Source organism: Symphalangus syndactylus, chromosome 10 (assembly GCF_028878055.3).
Source record: "Symphalangus syndactylus isolate Jambi chromosome 10, NHGRI_mSymSyn1-v2.1_pri, whole genome shotgun sequence".
NCBI classification, from domain to species: Eukaryota; Metazoa; Chordata; class Mammalia; order Primates; family Hylobatidae; genus Symphalangus; species Symphalangus syndactylus.
In genome coordinates, this window is record NC_072432.2 from 33,190,902 (window position 1) to 33,208,984 (window position 18,083).

General features: G+C 37.9%; 1 protein-coding gene across 11 annotated transcripts in view; it reads right to left on the reverse strand.

Annotated features, from left to right (window-relative positions):
- The window catches only part of TET2 (tet methylcytosine dioxygenase 2), a 136,135-nt gene that overhangs the window by 34,609 nt on the left and 83,443 nt on the right, over positions 1-18,083 (reverse strand). For 10 of the 11 annotated variants that reach the window (XM_055296839.2, XM_055296844.2, XM_063611120.1 and 7 more), the window contains 4 exons: positions 7,599-11,032; positions 3,510-3,600; positions 2,010-2,103; positions 1,160-1,368 (listed from right to left, as the gene is read on the reverse strand). In XM_055296839.2, the coding sequence (XP_055152814.2) occupies positions 1,160-1,368; positions 2,010-2,103; positions 3,510-3,600; positions 7,599-10,986 (3,782 nt within the window). In that variant the 5' untranslated portion in view covers positions 10,987-11,032. The remainder of the gene's footprint in view (positions 1-1,159; positions 1,369-2,009; positions 2,104-3,509; positions 3,601-7,598; positions 11,033-18,083) is intronic. The other variant, XM_055296845.2, reaches the window with a different exon arrangement.

Genomic DNA, 18,083 nt, shown 5'->3' on the forward strand with positions numbered 1-18,083 from the left:
TAAAGGAAATAGTGCAAAATTAAAATTATTTTAAAACCAATCGTGAGCAAAATAACTTGTAAGATTTCTGGCCAGGCGCTGTGGCTCATGCCTGTAAGGCACTTTGGGAGGCAGAGGCGGGCGGATCACCTGAGGTCGGGAGTTTGAGGCCAGCCTGACCAACACGGAGAAACCCTGTCTCTACTAAAAATACAAAATTAGCCGGGCATGGTGGCACATGCCTGTAATCCCAGCCACTAGGGAGGCTGAGGCAGGAGAATCTCTTGAACCTGGGAGGTGGAGGTTGCAGTGAGCCAAGATCACGCCATTGCACTCCAGCCTGGGCAACAAGAGCGAAACTCCATCTCAAAAAAAAAAAAAAAAAAAAGATGTCTGTGCAGCACTGTGAACGTTCATCTATTCTTTTAGTTAGTGTTATATAGGATTATCAGCACAGTAGAGGAACATTAAAAATGAAGCTTTTTCCAAGTGAAGGTTTAGACTTCGTGCAAAGTGGATGGTGTTTAAAACAAAATATTAGCAATTGGATGCACTAAATATATTTAAGTGCATACTCTTGCAGTTCTATTCTAAATTCTTATATTCCTGGAAAATAATATATATCCATATCCAGTAATTTCCTGATCATTTAGCAGCAGTAAAAGTGGAAGCAGTTTTGATTACTTTTGTGGAAATAATGAATAGTTTGAATGAAAGTAAAAATCAGTTCTATTTCTACAGAACTTCTAGGCTTTGTATTTTGTTTTTGCTACATACATATGGAAGGTATTTGACCTGGGAATCCCGAAGTTTCTCATTAGACTTACTGCAACATGGAAGTGGAGTCAATACATACTAATATAGTGGCCAGGCACACAGGAGCTGTCACTTGTAGCATGTGAGCAGATAAACAATTTCAAGTTTATGGTATAACTGAGGCCATGTGGGTACAGACACTCCGACTGCTCCTAATGGCTAAACTGTACAATTCAGGTAATGAAATCATGTCAAGTTATTCACATTAGCAAATACAACTTCTTATCGCATGACTGCCAAACAGGTATTTTGATCCCCATTTTATAAATGTAAAAGTGCACGTTGAACTCTCTTCCTTCCAACCAAAGATTGGGCTTTCCTATCAGTGGCCGCAAAGAGGGTAGAGGCCCTGGGCTTCACTTACTCTTCATTCAAGGCACACCGGCGATTGGTGAGCGTGCCGTATTTCCTCAGCGTCTCGGTAAGCTCAGAGTAGAGTTTGTCAGCCAGAGACAGCGGGATTCCTTCCCACACCAGGATGAGAATCACAATCACTGCAGCCTCACAGGTGTGGCCAGCTCGCTCCCGCACCAAACACAGTAGCTTCTCTTCACTGCTGCTTCTGCGAACCACCTGCGTGGATCACCATTCCATCCCAAACACCCCCCACCCCAACCAAAACAAAACAAGGGTCACTTGCAGCAGATAAGTGCACTTATGTATGTATATTTTATCATGTTTAGATCACAATTAGGGCAACATTTATCAGCATGTGCAATTTGCCTTTTGCTGCCCATCTATAAAAGTGGGCTTTGACCCTAGTATCAGAACAAGGAGAGATGCAAAACTACTCCTTGATGTTTAGTAGACTATACCCAGTACAGTGGGGACAATTAAATGCTACCTGGATTAAAACCAGAGCTAGATGAAAGATAAGTAAGTCTTAGTTCAAGGTTTTCATAAATGACAATATAAAGATTAACTGAAGGTACTTAAAAGTTTAAGGACCACTTCACATTCTAAGAAGGATTATACATTTAGCAGGCACTAGAATGGACCTCTTCCTCATCACTAAATTATTTCAATTAAATACAGTTTGTTGATTTTAGAACTAATCTGCCTCTTCTTAAGAGATAACACATGATAAAAAATACAGGTAATGTTCTTTTTAACTGGCATGAGTCTTTGATCTGGGTAACCCAATTCTCAGGGTCAGATTTACAAATCAAAATGCCCAAGATTTAAGACCAAAGGCTTTATCAAGTCACACTTACCCACTTAGCAATAGGACATCCCTGAGAACTTTTGCCTTCTTTACCAGTATAGATGACTCTTTCAATCCTAATAGCTTTACCCTTCTGTCCAAACCTTAAAGAAACCCACAGAAACACACACACATACAATTAGCAAATGAATTCAAGAGGCAATCAAAATATTTGAACATTTGAGCATAACTTTATTCTATGACCACATCCTGAGAAATGAACGGTTTATTATTTTTTAAACAGGTCTACGCCAAGCAAACTGGATAATGGTTTTTAAGCCTTGTTTTTCCTCAGTATCAAAATGTACAGATAATTGTAATGAACTATTTTGTAAATTACATGTGGGTGAAAATGGGAAAGCTCATTTCGACATAAAATTTCACAAAGCGCAAAATTCAAGTTAGTTTGCTAAGTTCAGTCTTCTAAAACATAAACTATGTTTTCCCTTACTAAATTTAGCTATTTTAAAACTTGGGGAGTCATAATAGATTTTAGTTAGAACTGTTCCTCCAAGAATGTCTCACAATTTAGAAAAGGAGGCTGGCAAATAATTAGTATCCAGCCATATTGAAAATATAGAATAGTCCTAGAAATAGACTGTATCTTCCCTTATGACCAAAGCACCACCTACAGCTTGATTAAAAAACAAAACAAAAAACAAAAAACAAAAAAAAGGCACTTAGGGAAATTCACTATTTCTGCCAGGCCACTAGATGATTATTTAGTGACCTTCTACATGCTAATTTAGAAATGAATAATTTGGAAATGGAGCAAGAATGATACTGAATATGTCCTAGCTGCCCCGATGTATCCTAAGTACTTTAATAATAATACTGCCTACCTCTTAATGAAAAGGCACCCTAGAAGAAGAACAGCTCAGAGCTGTACAAATTTATATGAAAGGCCCTCTCTGCATTATCTTGCTCATAAGAGTCTTCTACATGCAGGATTAAAGGCAAGTACTTGTATACCTGTGATTGATAGTGGAAAAAAAAAAAAAGGCAGCTGTAAATAGTATGTTTCTCTTTCTATTCAACATATCACACTTGCTCTCTTTTTATGGTAAAAGAAAACTTAGAGATAAGTACTCATTTGCAACACTAGGTGAATTTAATTCAGTGGTTCTTTTCTTATACCACACTTTACCATTCTTTCCGCTTTGACACTTTATTATCAGGTGGGAAAGCCAGAGTGGGACCTCTCGTTGGAGCCTGTGCCAGTACCTTGTGGCTGGCAGGCTGGCTGGCCGATTCCTGTTCATGCCTGGGTTTTCTGGCATCCATCGCAAAGTGGGCAGCCTGTGCCAGCTAGCAGACTATTAGTCCTGTCAAATATTGTGACTCTCTGGTGAATAGCACAGTGTGTAGTGTTGGCAACCCTAGAATAGCTAAGCCTACTAATAATTACTCAATTTACAATTGTTTACTGCTTTGTGTGTGAAGGCTGGAAAAATTCTGACATATACAAAAGGATAAACGTTAATCTGCCCTGTGCCTTTGCGTTAATTACCTTTCTTCCATGATTTCTCTAATAGCTGCCACATTAGGACCTGCTCCTAGATGGGTATAAAAAGGACCTTCATCTTTTTCAATAATTTGCTCTGTTGAGATAATAGAAGATTATTATTTTAGACCTCAATTATACTAAATATAAAGGCTACATCCACAAAGCTTAACCCCCAACTACACATTAAGGGCTCTAAAAGTGACTTTAAAAATTTTTTTTCTTTAAAATGAGTAGATTGATGGACTGATCTATTAGAAAATGTGCCACATAATTAAGTATATGTACATGCTGGTTGTTGGATAAAAATATATTACATTTCAGATATGGGATAAAAAATTATTTTAAACCAAATAAATGAAACTAAACAAAGAATGCAGTGAGGGAATTAGAATGTATTATATGTAGTATCAACTACGATCCAATTTTTTGAGCTAGAAAAAAAAAACATTTAAAGCTAACTGGAAGCCTACCTGTTACTTGGATTTTAAAAGATTAAAAATAAAATTTCCTGCTCTATCCCACCCTCAGAATATTGCTTGGTTTATTGTCAAGGATACCCCTTTTTCCTCTTACTTCCCCATAACATTTAATTGCTGTTTTGCAAATAAGAATAGTCAATCCAGAACCATATTAGTATGTATTTTAGAACAATTTATGATGAGAGAAAATCCTGGAGAGTCAGGCAAAAGGAAGGGGCTGTTGCAAACCAACAAAGATGGAAAAGTGGGAAGATAGGGGTGGGTGGTAAGAGAAGAGTGAACACGATTACAACTTACCCAATATTATCTATGAGATGTGTGGTGTTTTAGCCCAGTGAGGCAACTTAATAACCACACGCAAAGAGGGACAGTAGGAGTCCTCCCTCCATCCTCCTACACAGTGGGAGGTATCTCATTGCAAGAGGGAAAACATGGCACGGGTAGGCCATTAGCCACACTAATTTAACATTTGTCTTTTCAAATGTCTTTTACTAAATCTATGCTGCGTAGCTATAAAGATCTTCATCTCTACCCACGTATATATCTACATCCATCAGCAAAAATATTTCACTATTCCGACAGACCTATTACATATTCTGAATTTTAACAAAAAGCTTTTTTTAAAAAAAATACAGGCATACCTCGTTTTATTGTGCTTTGCTCTTTTGTGAGTCGCAGTTACTGTGACTTTCACAAATTGAAGGTTTGTGGCAATCCCATGTGTTAAGTATGTCTATCAGTGTCATTTTTTTCAACAGCATGTGCTCACTTCATGTCTCTGTATCACATTTTGGTAATTCTCACAGTATTTTAAACTTTATTATTATATATGTTATGGCGATCTGTGATCAGTGATCTTTGATGTTACTATTCTAATTTTTGGGGGGTGCCACAAACCATACCCATAATCTGGTAAATGGTGCAAACATAATCTGATAAATGTTGTGTGCATTCTGCCTGCTCTATCAACCAGTCATTCGGGCTCTCTCCCTCTCTCTGGGCCTCTCTATTCCCTAAAACACAACAATATTGAAATTAGGCCAATTAATAACCCTACAGTGGCCTCTAAGGGTTCAAGTGAAAGGAAGAGTTGTATGCCTGCCACTTTAAATCAAAAGCTAGATATGACTGAGCTAACTGAGGAAGGCATGTCAAAAGCCAAGATAGGCTGAAAGCTAGGCCTTGCATGACAGGTAGCCAAGTTGTGAATGCAAAGGAAAAATTCCTGAAGGAAATTACTCCATTGAACAAAAGAAAGGTAAGAAAGCAAAACAGCCTTATTGCTGATATGGAGAGTGCTTTAGTGGTCTGGATAGAAGATCACGCCAGCCACAACATTCCTTAAGTCAAAGCTTAATCCAGAGCAAGGCCTTTACTCCCTTCAGTTCTATGAAGAGAAAGAGGAAGCTGCAGAAGAAAAGTTGGAAGCTAGCAGAAGTTGGTTTATAAAGTTTAAGAAAAGCAGCTGTCTCCATAACATAAAAGGACAAGGTGAGGCACCAAGTGCTGATGTAGAAGCTGCAGCAAGTTATGCAGAAGATCTAGCTAAGATCACTGATGAAGGTGGCTGTACTAAACAGCCTACTATTGAAAGAAGGTGCCATCTACGACTTTCATAGATAGAAGTCAATGCCTTGCTTCAAAGGACAGGCTGACTCTCTTGTTACAGGCTAATGCAGCTGATGACTTTGAGTTGAAGCCCATACTCATTTACCATTCTGAAAATTCCAAGGCCCTTTAGAATTATGCTAAGTCTACCTTGCTTGTATAGAGTAATGGAACAACAAAGTCTGGACGATAACACATCTGTTTACAACATAGTTTACTGAATATTTTAAGCCCAGTGTTAAGATTTACTGCTAAAACAAAACAAAACAAAAAAACAAAAAACAAAAAAAACAAAAACAAAACCTCCTTTCAAAATATTACTGCTCAAGGCACCTAGTCACCCAAGAGCTCTGATGGAGATGCACAAGGAGATTAATGCTATTTTTGTGCCTGTTAATATAACATTGATTCTGCAGCCTATGGATTAAGGAGTACTTTTGACTTTCAAGTCTTATGATTTAAGAAATATATTGTTAGTCTACAGCTGCCACGATAGTCTTCTGATGGATCTGGGCAAAGTACATTGAAAGCCTTCTGGAAAGGTATCACCATTTAGAATTTATTAAGAACATTCATAATTCATGGGAGGGGGTCAATATATCAACATTAACAGGAGTTTAGAAGTTGATTCCAACCCTCATAGATTACTTTGAGGAATTCAAGACTTCAGTGGAGGAGGTTACTGCAGATGAGGGAGATGTAGCAAGAGAACCAGAATTAGAAGTAGAGCCTGAAGATGTGGCTGAGTTACTGCAACGTCATGAAAAAACTTGATAAGAAGCTGCTTCTTACGGATGAACAAAGAATGTTTGAGATGGAATATACTTCCAATGAAGATGCTGTAAACTGCTGAAAAGACAACAAAGGATTTAGAATATTACAAAAACTTAGTTGATAAAGCAGCAACACAGTTTGAGAGGACTGAGTCCAATTTTTAAAGAAATTCTGCTGTAGGTTAAATGCTATCAAACAGCATTGCATGCTACAGAGAAATCTTTTGTGAATGGAAAAATCAATTGATACAGCACTTCACTGTCGTCTTATTTTAAGAAATTGCCACACACACAGCCATCCCAGCAACCTTCAGCAACTACCACCATGATCAGTCCACAGCGATCAATATTGAAGCAGGACCCTCCACCAGCAAAAAGATTAGCACTCACTAAAGGCCCAGATAATTGTTGGCATTTTTTTAACAATAAATTATTTTTAAAGTATATATTTTTTAGACACAATGCTATTGCACACTTAGTATGTTATAGTATAGTATATAAATAACTTTTACATACAATGAGAAACCAAAAAGTCCTTACAACTTGCTTTATTGTAATATTCATTTTATTGTGGTATGGAGCCAAACCCACAATATCTCTGAGGTATGCCTGTATCATATTTTTTAATCAAAAAGATGAAATTTTAGAGAAAATGGAATCAAAATGTATATAAATCACAACATTCCAAATGTATAAATGGAGAAATGGAAACTTTAGGAGCACTAAGAGTGTCAGCATTATCATTTCCCCCAACTCATGAAGACTGAAGATAATAATTTCCCTATTAGCCAGAAATCTTGTGAAACTAATATATTTTACTTTGAATGAAAAAATATTTAAAGTTCCTACATTAGACTGCATATAGTAGTTATTTTCTCATTTTAATAGATTTTTTTTGCTGCCTAGCTGTCTCTCCAGGAGATAATATACAAAGAGCTAAATAGATTAATTGATCTAAAACAGATACATTCAAATTTTACAGGGTCTGAAGAGAGGGAAAAATAAACATGCACGATTATTTCTTTTGGAATAACTGCATGTAAGTGAAGTTGTCTTTCACAAGACACAAGCATCAGTAACTTGACAAAAAATGTAAGCTTCAGATTTTTATGAGCCTTTACAAATTGCTGCCAGACTCAAGATTTAAAAAAAGAAGGAAAATCCCATATCTGAAGATAAATTTGCTAATTCTGGATAAACACCATGTGGCTCAGTACATTTCTGGCACTTACCTACACATCTGCAAGATGGGAAATCATATTGAGTCTTGACAGGTGTATCCAATAAATTTTTTATAGGAGTATCTAGTAATTTGGAAGGTGACTCTATAAAATTATTGAGAACAGAACCAGCTGTTCTTTTGGTTGGTGTCTTTTCTGAAGAAGTTGTTTGCTGCTCTAAAGCTGGGGTGTGGCTATCAAGTTCTGCAGCAGTGGTTTGTCTAGTCAAAACTGTGACTGGCCCTGACATTTCAACTTTTACTTGCTTCTGTGATTTGAGAGTAAGAGCCTTATGGTCAAATAACGACTTGGCCTGAAACTGCTTCAGATGCTGCTCCATGGTCTCAATGATGCTCTTTTGCTGCACATTATCACAGCTTGCAGGTGGATTCTCTTGCTTAGTTACCTTTTTCCATGTTTTGTTTTCTGGTGGTGCTGTGTGCATACAGGCATGTGGCTTGCATCCAGGTTCCACCTTAATTGGCCTGTGCATCTGACTATGGCAAGACTCAGTTTGGGGTTGCTGTGTTTGCTGCTGTTCTTGCTTCTGTAAGAGATGCCACCTTAGAGCAGCATGCTTTTGAACGTCCTTCTGGGGAGGGGTCTGAGTGTGACTTCCTCCCTGGTCAGGCACAGGAAAAACATTTGCTTGGTTATATATCAAGTACCTTTGCTGAGCAAGTTGCGCAGCTTGTTGACCAGACATATCTTGGTTTCTACTTTTATATCCCTGTAGAACTGAAGCTTGTTGTGACTTCTGCTCCTGTTCTTGAAAGCACCTGTGAAGAAGATCTTGCTTTGGGATCACATTATTTGGAAAATATTGCATGTGATGCAAGTTTTGGGTCTTGCTTCCTGCAAAAAGTTCAGGATGTGTAGTCTGTTCTTTATTCTCTGAAACTAGGTGTGTATTGTTTGAACAAGAAACCTGTATTTTGCATGCACTTGATTTCATGGTCTGACTATAAGGGGAATTTCTACTATTTATATTCTGTACTTCCTCCAGTCCCATTTGGACATTATGAGCCTGGAACTCACTTGATTTTGAATACTGATTTTCACCATGAAAACATTCTTCCACTTTAATCTGGCCAAAGAATGATCCTTCTCTTTGCTGATCATTGTTGCTTTGGGGGTGACGAAAAGTCTGGAGTATTTCTTCTTTATTCTTTATTTGTAATTTTTGCTGCTGTTGCTGGTTTTGAGGGAGATGTGAATTCTGGGATGGTTGTGTTTGTGCTGCCTGTTTATGAGGCTTATGTTGCAAAAGGTGTGAGTTTGAAAATGGCTCAGTCTCTGAAGCCTGTTGATTCAAGTGCTGTTTCAACACTGGGGACATAAGTTTTTCAGTTTGGGAATCTGCTCTTTGTTGAAAATGAAATCTAGTGCCACACAGTGACTGCACATGAGCTTTTGGTAAATGGTCTGTTTTGGAGAAGTGCACCTGGTGTGAGGGTTTTTGGAACTGGAGATGTTGGTCCACTGTACCTTGGGACTGCCCTTGATTCATTTCAACTTGGTACATTTGTGACTTGTGCTCCAGCTGTGTTGTTTTCTGGGTGTAAGCTTGCCTTGGGAGCCCCCCAGGCATGTTGGAATTTCCAGTGTATTGTTTGGAGGTCATTTGATTGGAGAGATTGAGTTGATACTGAAGAATTGATGGCAGTGATGCCTCATTACGTTTTAGATGGGATTCTGCTTGGTGAAAATGAGGGGCCTTCAATTCAATCCATCCTGGTTTCAGATAGTGCTGTAATTGCTCCTTGTCTCGACCCTTCAGAATCTCTTGCTCTTTGTTTCTCATCAACTGCTGGCAGTTGTCCTGTAGCTCTCCACTGCTACCAAAAATTGGTGGGTTATGCTTGAGGTGTTCTGACATTGGTCTTGTTTTCTCAGAACACAATGGAACAGTCATCGTCCCTTCAGTCTGTATGTCATTCCTGTTCACACAATTATTCTGAGGCCTTTCAGAAAGCATCAGAGAAGGGCTGCATATATGTGTAGATGGATTAGGACTCTGGGAAGGTGGTATCTCAGGTTTACCCTCTATTTTCACTTCCCTTAAAAGTGTTGTGTTACTTTGGTTGGGGTAGTGGTGGTGTTCTTCTAAAACTCCACCATTCAGAGTGCTTTTTCCTTCTGAAGGAAGCTGAGGAACCTGTGGAAGAGGAGGAGGGGGAGAAAGAAGCAATTGTGATGGTGGTGGTGGTGTGGTAGTGGCAGAAAAGGAATCCTTAGTGAACACTGAGCTTTGCTTGAAGTAAGCACCATTCATTTCATTTTGCTTTAAATACCGTCCAGAGCTGCCACCAGGAGCTTGCAAATTGCTGCTGGAACCTGAACAGAATTCTTCACCAGACACTAGCTTTGTGGTTCCTTGGATGTTATTTTCTGCAGGAGATGGGCATATCTCAAAAACTGATTTTCGTTGTTGTAGTTGTTCTGGTTTCTGAAAGAAACAGTTATTTAGCATTGCAGCTGGTTTACTGGCATTATCAGCATCATCAGCATCACAGGCCTCAGTCACCACTGCAGCTGGCTTTGGAGGCAGCTCAGAGTTAGAGGTCTGTGCGGAATTGATCTGCCCTGAGGTATGCGATGGGTGAGTGATCTCACAGGACAACTCATTAGTAGCCTGACTGTTAATGGCATTTATGTGAGATGTGGTTTTCTGCACCGCAATGGAAACACAATCTGGATAATATTGAGACAGTGTTTTTTCCAGGAGTTCACCATGTGTGTGTTCCATGGAAGAGGCAGAAACTGTAGCACCATTAGGCATTAGCACTGCCTTGTTTTTAAGTAATACAATGTTCTTGTCATGGTAATTAGCACTTTTCCCCTCCTGCTCATTCAGAATCTGAAGCTCTGGATTTTCAGGCCCACTGTGGTTATGTGTTGAAAAACTGGTGAAAAATTTAACTGCATTTTCTTGGGCTACAGAGCTCACAGATTCTTTCTTATCACTCAAATTGGAGACATTTGGTTGACTGCTTTCACCTGGATTTCTTTCTTGGCTTACCCCGAAGTTACTTCTTTCTCCATTAGCCTTTTGGTCTTGTTTCAATTTCTTGATCTGAAGGAGCCCAGAGAGAGAAGGTTCACTAACTGTGCGTTTTATTCCTCCATTTTGCAAACACTTGGAATACCCTCTACTTTCTTGTATAAAGTCAGGACTCACACGACTATTCTGGCTTCCCTTCATATGGGGTATTCCATAATAACTTTTGAAAGACTGCCACTTGGTGTCTCCATTTACTTCTGGATGAGTTCTCTCAGGCAGTGGGCTTCCATTCTGGAGCTTTGTAGCCAGAGGTTCTGTCTGGCAAATGGGAGATGATGGTATCAGGAATGGACTTAGTCTGTTGCCCTCAACATGGTTGGTTCTATCCTGTTCCATCAGGCTTGCTTCGGGGCCATCCACAAGGCTGCCCTCTAGTTGAATTCTAAAGAGCATGGAAACAAAAATTAAAATGTGTTTATATAAATATATATATATAAAAAATACTACTATATCTTAAGGAATAATTGTGCATAAATATTGGAATACCTAGACATAGCAAACTGATATTTATTTTCATGTTTCATAGTGACAACTGACAGCTACATTCTTGTCTTCCTAGCAACTCTAAAATATTTATGGTCATGGAGAACAAGAGTGATCAAAATTACCAGCTAATGTGGGAAGTTCATACTCTTAGTTATTAGCATCAATTTTATTCCTAAATAATTTTTTGCCAAAATGCTAAAAACAATTGAAAAATATCACTTTTTTTTTCTCTAGCACTTCATTTACCCAATCACTTGCTAAGTTCTATCAACTCTACTTCCTATATATTCCTTTAATTATCTTGACTGCTACTTCATAGCTCAGATCTCTTTATCACTGTGCCTCCTGATCTACTGCAGTAGCTTTTTTTTTTTTTTTGAGATGGAGTCTCACTCTGTTGCACAGGCTGGAGTGCACTGGCACAATCTTGGCTCACTGCTGCAACCTCCGCCTCCCAGGTTCAAGCGATTCTCCTGCCTCAGCCTCCCAAGTAGCTGAGATTACAGGTGCCTGCCACCATGCCCAGCTAATTTTTGTATTTTTAGTAGAGACGGGTTTCACCATGTTGGCCAGGCTGGTCTTGAACTTCTGACCTCAGGTGATCTGCCCGCCTTGGCCTCCCAAAGTGCTGGGATTACAGGTGTGAGCCACCGCACCCCACCTGCAGTAGCTTTTTAAAAGAGTTCTCCTCCCCTAGCCCATCTGCCCTTCCCCTCCAGCCCTTTAAGGTTCCCTTTGTTATCAAAAGGAAGATTCTAAAATGCAAATCTGATGTCATATTCTCTTTAACACACTGGCTTAAACTTGCCTGCATGGTTCTCAAACTATTTCATCCAAATACACCTGAGAGATAAGGAACACTCCCTTCAGTGTTATCAATATTCCAGGTGACAGAATAGGGGTGATGAAAAGTGTAGTTTATGTCTAACATATAAGTCTTTAATCCATCTTGAATTAATTTTTGTATAAGGTGTAAGGAAGGGATCCAGTTGCAGCTTTCTACATATGGCTAGCCAGTTTTCCCAGCACCATTTATTAAATAGGGAATCCTTTCCCCATTTCTTGTTTTTGTCAGGTTTGTCAAAGATCAGATAGTTGTAGCTATGCGGCATCATTTCTGAGGGCTCTGTTCTGTTCCATTGATCTATGTCTCTGTTGTGGTACCAGTACCATGCTGTTTTGGTTACTGTAGCCTTGTAGTATAGTTTAAAGTCAGGTAGCGTGATGCCTCCAGCTTTGTTCTTTTGGCTTAGGATTGACTAGGCAATACCATTCAGGACATAGGCGTGGGCAAGGACTTCATGTCTAAAACACCAAAAGCAATGGCAACAAAAGCCAAAACCGACAAATGGGATCTCATTAAACTAAAGAGCTTCTGCACAGCAAAAGAAACTATCATCCGAGTGAACAGACAACCTACAGAATGGGAGAAAATTTTTGCAACCTACTCATCTGACAAAGGGCTAATATCCAGAATCTACAATGAACTCAAACAAATTTACAAGAAAAAAACAAACAACCCCATCAAAAAGTGGGCAGAGGACATGAACAGACACTTCTCAAAAGAAGACATTTATGCAGCCAAAAAACACATGAAGAAATGCTCATCATCACTGGCCATCAGAGAAATGCAAATCAAAACCACAGTGAGATACCATCTCACACCAGTTAGAATGGCCATCATTAAAAAATCTGGAAACAACAGGTGCTGGAGAGGATGTGGAGAAATAGGAACACTTTTACACTGTTGGTGGGACTGTAAACTAGTTCAACCATTGTGGAAGTCAGTGTGGCGATTCCTCAGGGATCTCGAACTAGAAATACCATTTGACCCAGCCATCCCATTACTGGGTATATACCCAAAGGACTATAAATCATGCTGCTATAAAGACACATGCACACGTATGTTTATTGCGGCACTATTCACAATAGCAAAGAGTTGGAACCAACCCAAATGTCCAACAACGATAGACTGGATTAAGAAAATGTGGCACATATACACCATGGAATACTATGCAGCCATAAAAAATGATGAGTTCGTGTCCTTTGTAGGGACATGGATGAAACTGGAAAACATCATTCTCAGTAAACTATCGCAAGGACAAAAAACCAAACACCGCATGTTCTCACTCATAGGTGGGAATTGAACAATGAGAACTCATGGACACAGGAAGGGGAACATCACACTCCGGGGACTGTTGTGGGGTGGGGGGAGGGGGGAGGGACAGCATTAGGAGATACACCTAATGCTAAATGACGAGTTAATGGGTGCAGGAAATCAGCATGGCACATGGATACATATGTAACAAACCTGCACATTGTGCACATGTACCCTAAAACCCTAAAGTATAATATAAAAAAAAAAAAAAAAAAAGTGTAGTTTATGAAAAACCCTTTCTAGGTGATTCTATGTTTTCCTCTACGGGGGCTGGCTGCCCAAATCTTTTGAGAATTTCTGTTTCAATGTTTTCTTCCCCCCGCATACAGGCTGTTTTTTCTGTCCTCCTACTCTCTCTTACAGTTTATACTCCAACAATAACAACAGCTTATAAATATCCAAACATAGTAAGCTGTTTCAGAGCTTCATGCCTTTGGTTTTCTGTCTGCCTAGAATGCCTTCTTAATCCCCTTATTTGCCCAATGACTTTAAACCTGCCTCAGATATCATCATCCCTAGGATTCCAATTTTTGACTGTCTAAAAGAATTAATCATTCCTGCAGAGAAAAGGGAACATTTATCCACTTATTGCTTGTGGAAATGTAAACTAGTTCAGCTGTTGTGGAAAGCAGTGCGGTAATTCCTCAGAGGACTTAGAATTGCCATTTGACCCGGCAATCCCATTATTCGGCATATTACCCAAAGGGATATAAATCATTCTACCATAAAGGCACATTGCACACGTATGTTCATCACAGCACTATTAACGCTAGCGAAGACATGGAATCAACCTAAATGTCCGTAAGTAGTAGACTGGATAAAGAAAGTGTTACATATACACCATGGAATACTACACAGCCATAAAAAAACACAAGATCACATTCTGTGCAGCAACATGGATGGAGCTGGAGGCCATTATCCTAAACAAACTAACAAAGGAACAGAAAAATACCACATGTTCTCCTAAGTGGCAGCTAAACAGCAAGAACACACGGACACAAAGAGGGGGAACAACAGACACCAGGGATACTTTGAGGATGGGAGAAGGGAGAGGATCAAAAAACTACCTATTAAGTACTATACTTATTACCTGGGTGACAAAACAGTCTGTACACCAAACCCCCAAGGCATGCAATTCACCTATATAACCTGCACTTGTACCCTTGAATCTGATTTCATTCATTTGAACATTTTTGAGAGTAGTACTAATGAAGATTTCAGAGTCCCAATAATAGAAAGCCAGAAGAAATGACACTAAAAAAATTAATCCATTGTATAAGGTGTCTGCTTTATTTTTCCACAGTCTTTCTCATTACATTTATTTTAAAAATATAAGTTGAAAAAAAAGACTATTTTCTCTTTGGGCGAAAAATAACTCTATTAAAACAGCTATTTCTTGATAAACAAGAAAAATGAATAGAGGAAATAAGAATATAGATGTTGAAAAGCAACACTAAAGTTATTGTTTACAGATAAAAAGATTATATACAGGTCAACCTAGAGAATCAAGTAAAAAATGGTTACAGTTTGTGAGAATTCAGCAAAGTAGTTGAAGAAAAATTCACAGCCTGGATTTATAAGAGCATCAACCAGTCAGAAGTTTTACTGGAATAAAATACTGTAATTATAATAGAAGAAATTAATACACTAGGAATAAGTTTTTAAAATGTGGACGACCTATTTTAATATAACCTTAAAACTATACTAAGTAATATATAAGTACAAAAACAAAACAAGTGAAAAGCTATATGTTCTTAGATAGTTGTCAAATTACTCAATGTACTCTTACTACTTGCAGAGTATTTTGAGGAATTAAGGAAGTTGACTCCAAAGTTCATGTGGAAAAATAAACAAATTGGGTAGCCAGGAATATTTTGAAAAAGAATTGTATGGGGCCTAGTAGCCAAATTAAAAGATATTTAAAAGCAACAAAGCTACTATACTTAAAATAGTTTGTGTTTGCACATATAATATTAATATGATCAATGGAATAAAACAGAATGTTCAAAAATAGACCCAAACCACAGAAATATGCTACAAGATAAGGATGGGATTTCAAAGACATACTTGATATTAGAACAACTGGGTGATCTCCTGAAAAAATGATAAAGTGGGATCATTCCCTTACATTTTATACTAAGATAAATTCTAGATGAATTTAATATTTGAATACAGGAAATAAAACCCCCCAAAAAGTTAAAAACAATCTGAGAAAACGTAAAAAAAATCTAATGACTGGGTAAGTACTTTTTTTGTGAAACAAAATCTAGAAGTCATAAAAGATGGGAAAGTTTGCTAAAATTTATATGTGCCAAAATAAACATGTAAAAAGAGTTAAAAGTTGTATAAAACTTTCCTTAACATATAGGGCTCCTACAAATAGATGAATAACCACATACTAAAACATGGACAAGGGACATGGACAGTTCATAGAAAATGAAATGTGAATGGCTCTTAAGTATTTAAGAAGATGTCTACTATTGCTCATAAAAAGAAATGCAAATTAAAACTACAACAAGGTACAGTTTTTCTCTTCTCCAATTAGTGAAGATCAGTAAGCTTAATACTATACTATGTTTGGCAAGCATGTGGGAAAACAGATACTTTCTCATATGGCTTTTGAGAGTCAAAACTGCCACAAATATCATGTAGGATGACAATTTGGCAATATGTATAAAATTTCAGAAACACTTTCCTTGACCCTTTTAAGAATTTATCTGACAGGCTGGGTGTGGTAGCTCATGCCTATAATCCCAGCACTTTGGGAGGCTGAGGCCAGTGGATCACCTGAGGCCAGGAGTTCTAGACCAACATGGCCAACATGGTGAAATCCCGTCTCTACTAAAAAGATACAAAAATTAGCAGGGCATGGTGGTAGGCACCTGTAATCCCAGTTACTTGGGAGGCTGAGGAAGAAGAATCACCTGAACCCAGGAGGTGGACGTTGCAGTGAGCTGAGATTGTGATGCTGCACTCCAGCCTGGGTGACAGAGTGAGACACTGTCTTAAAAAAAAAAAAAATCTGACAAATATGCTCATATATACATTAAATGATGTAGGCATAATCTTTTGCAATAATAAAAGGTTAGAAACAACCTACATCAATAAGGGTTATGTTAAATAATTTATGGTACACCCACACAATATAATACCATGTAGCTATTAAAATTAGTATCTCTATATTTTCAGATGGAAGTATCTCCAAGTAATTAAATGGAATAAAGGAAGCTACACAACAGTTTATATAAGAATGCTACAACCTATACCTTTGTAAAATAAAAAAAAATCATCTCTGGAGAATATATAACAAACTGGCCATAATAATTTGCCTCCAGGAAAAGGAATGGGGCCGCTGGAGAAAAGCACTGGGAGGGGGATTACTTTTAACTATTCCTTTAAAAAAAACTTTCAAGTATGTGTATTACTTAATAAATAAAAGGCCAGGCACAGTGGCTCATGCCTGTAGTCCCAGCACTTTGGGAGGCTGAGGCGGGTGGATCACGAGGTTAAGAGATCAAGACCATCCTGGCCAATGTGGTCAAATCCCGCCACTACTAAAAATACAAAAATTAGCTGGGCATGGTGGCACCCACCTGTAGTCCCAGTTACTTGGGAGGCTGAGGCAGGAGAATCATTTGAACCTGGGAAGCGGAGATTGCAGTGAGCTGAGATCGCGCTGCTGCACTCCAGCCTGGCAACAGAGCAAGACTCTGTCTCAAAAAAATAAAGTTATAACTCATATTGGACAAAGAAAACAAAGTGATGTTTTTATTTCTGCTAGATTTACTTCCTTCCATACATTAAGAGATGGTCTAGATATACATCATCCAACAGTGACTAGTCACATATAGCTATTGAGCCCTTAAAATGTGTCTAGTCCAAATTGAGATGTGGTATCTGTGAAAACATTTGGTTTGGATTTCAAAGATTTAGTGTTAAAAAAAACACAAAAATACTCAAAAAATATTTAAGACAGTTGAACTATTTTAAATATATTGGGTTAAATCAAACGTATCATCAATTTGTTTCTTTTTGACTTGTTTTAATATGAGTACTAGAAAATGTAAAATTCCATGTGACTTACATTATGTTTCTACTGAACAAGTAGAAAAGTTGGGTGAGACAATGGCTGTTAATCATCAGTAACACCTAATAAAGAAACTTTAGGTTTTAAAATCATGAAAATTGATTTGTAGTCTTTGATATGAGAGGCTTCTCCAAAATCAAGACACTATCACTTTTCAAAAATTAAGGAGCACAGACATAAATCTAAATAAATCCTGTAGAAAGAAAGTCAATTAGCTGTCCAGATACTACCAAAAAAAAGGCACTTTTCTTTTGGTAACTGTAAAACACCAATTCATATATAGAGCAATCAAAAGGTATTTATGTGTATATACATGTGTACATTTATGATAAGTTATATAAAATTTATAGGATCTGTACAAAATACATGTTTTTCTACTTTCTAAGGTATAAAATATTTTAAGCATTTAATATATTACCTTTTATTACGATCCATTCCACATAATTTTGGACATTCTTTAAAGTGTCAAGGGCAAATCCTTTGAGTATAATAATAGCTACTAAGAAATGAAGGTGACTAAAAAAGAAATTTACTTCAATATGGAGTTTTAAACACAACGACCATTTTTAAACATTATACAGAACTATTTTGTCTGTGACAGCAAGTCCTTTATACAACCATTTGTGTGAAAAGTTTAATGGTTAACTTTTTCACATGAAGGGCAGGAAAGTTATATGTTAGAATGAGGAAAATTTGTTATTG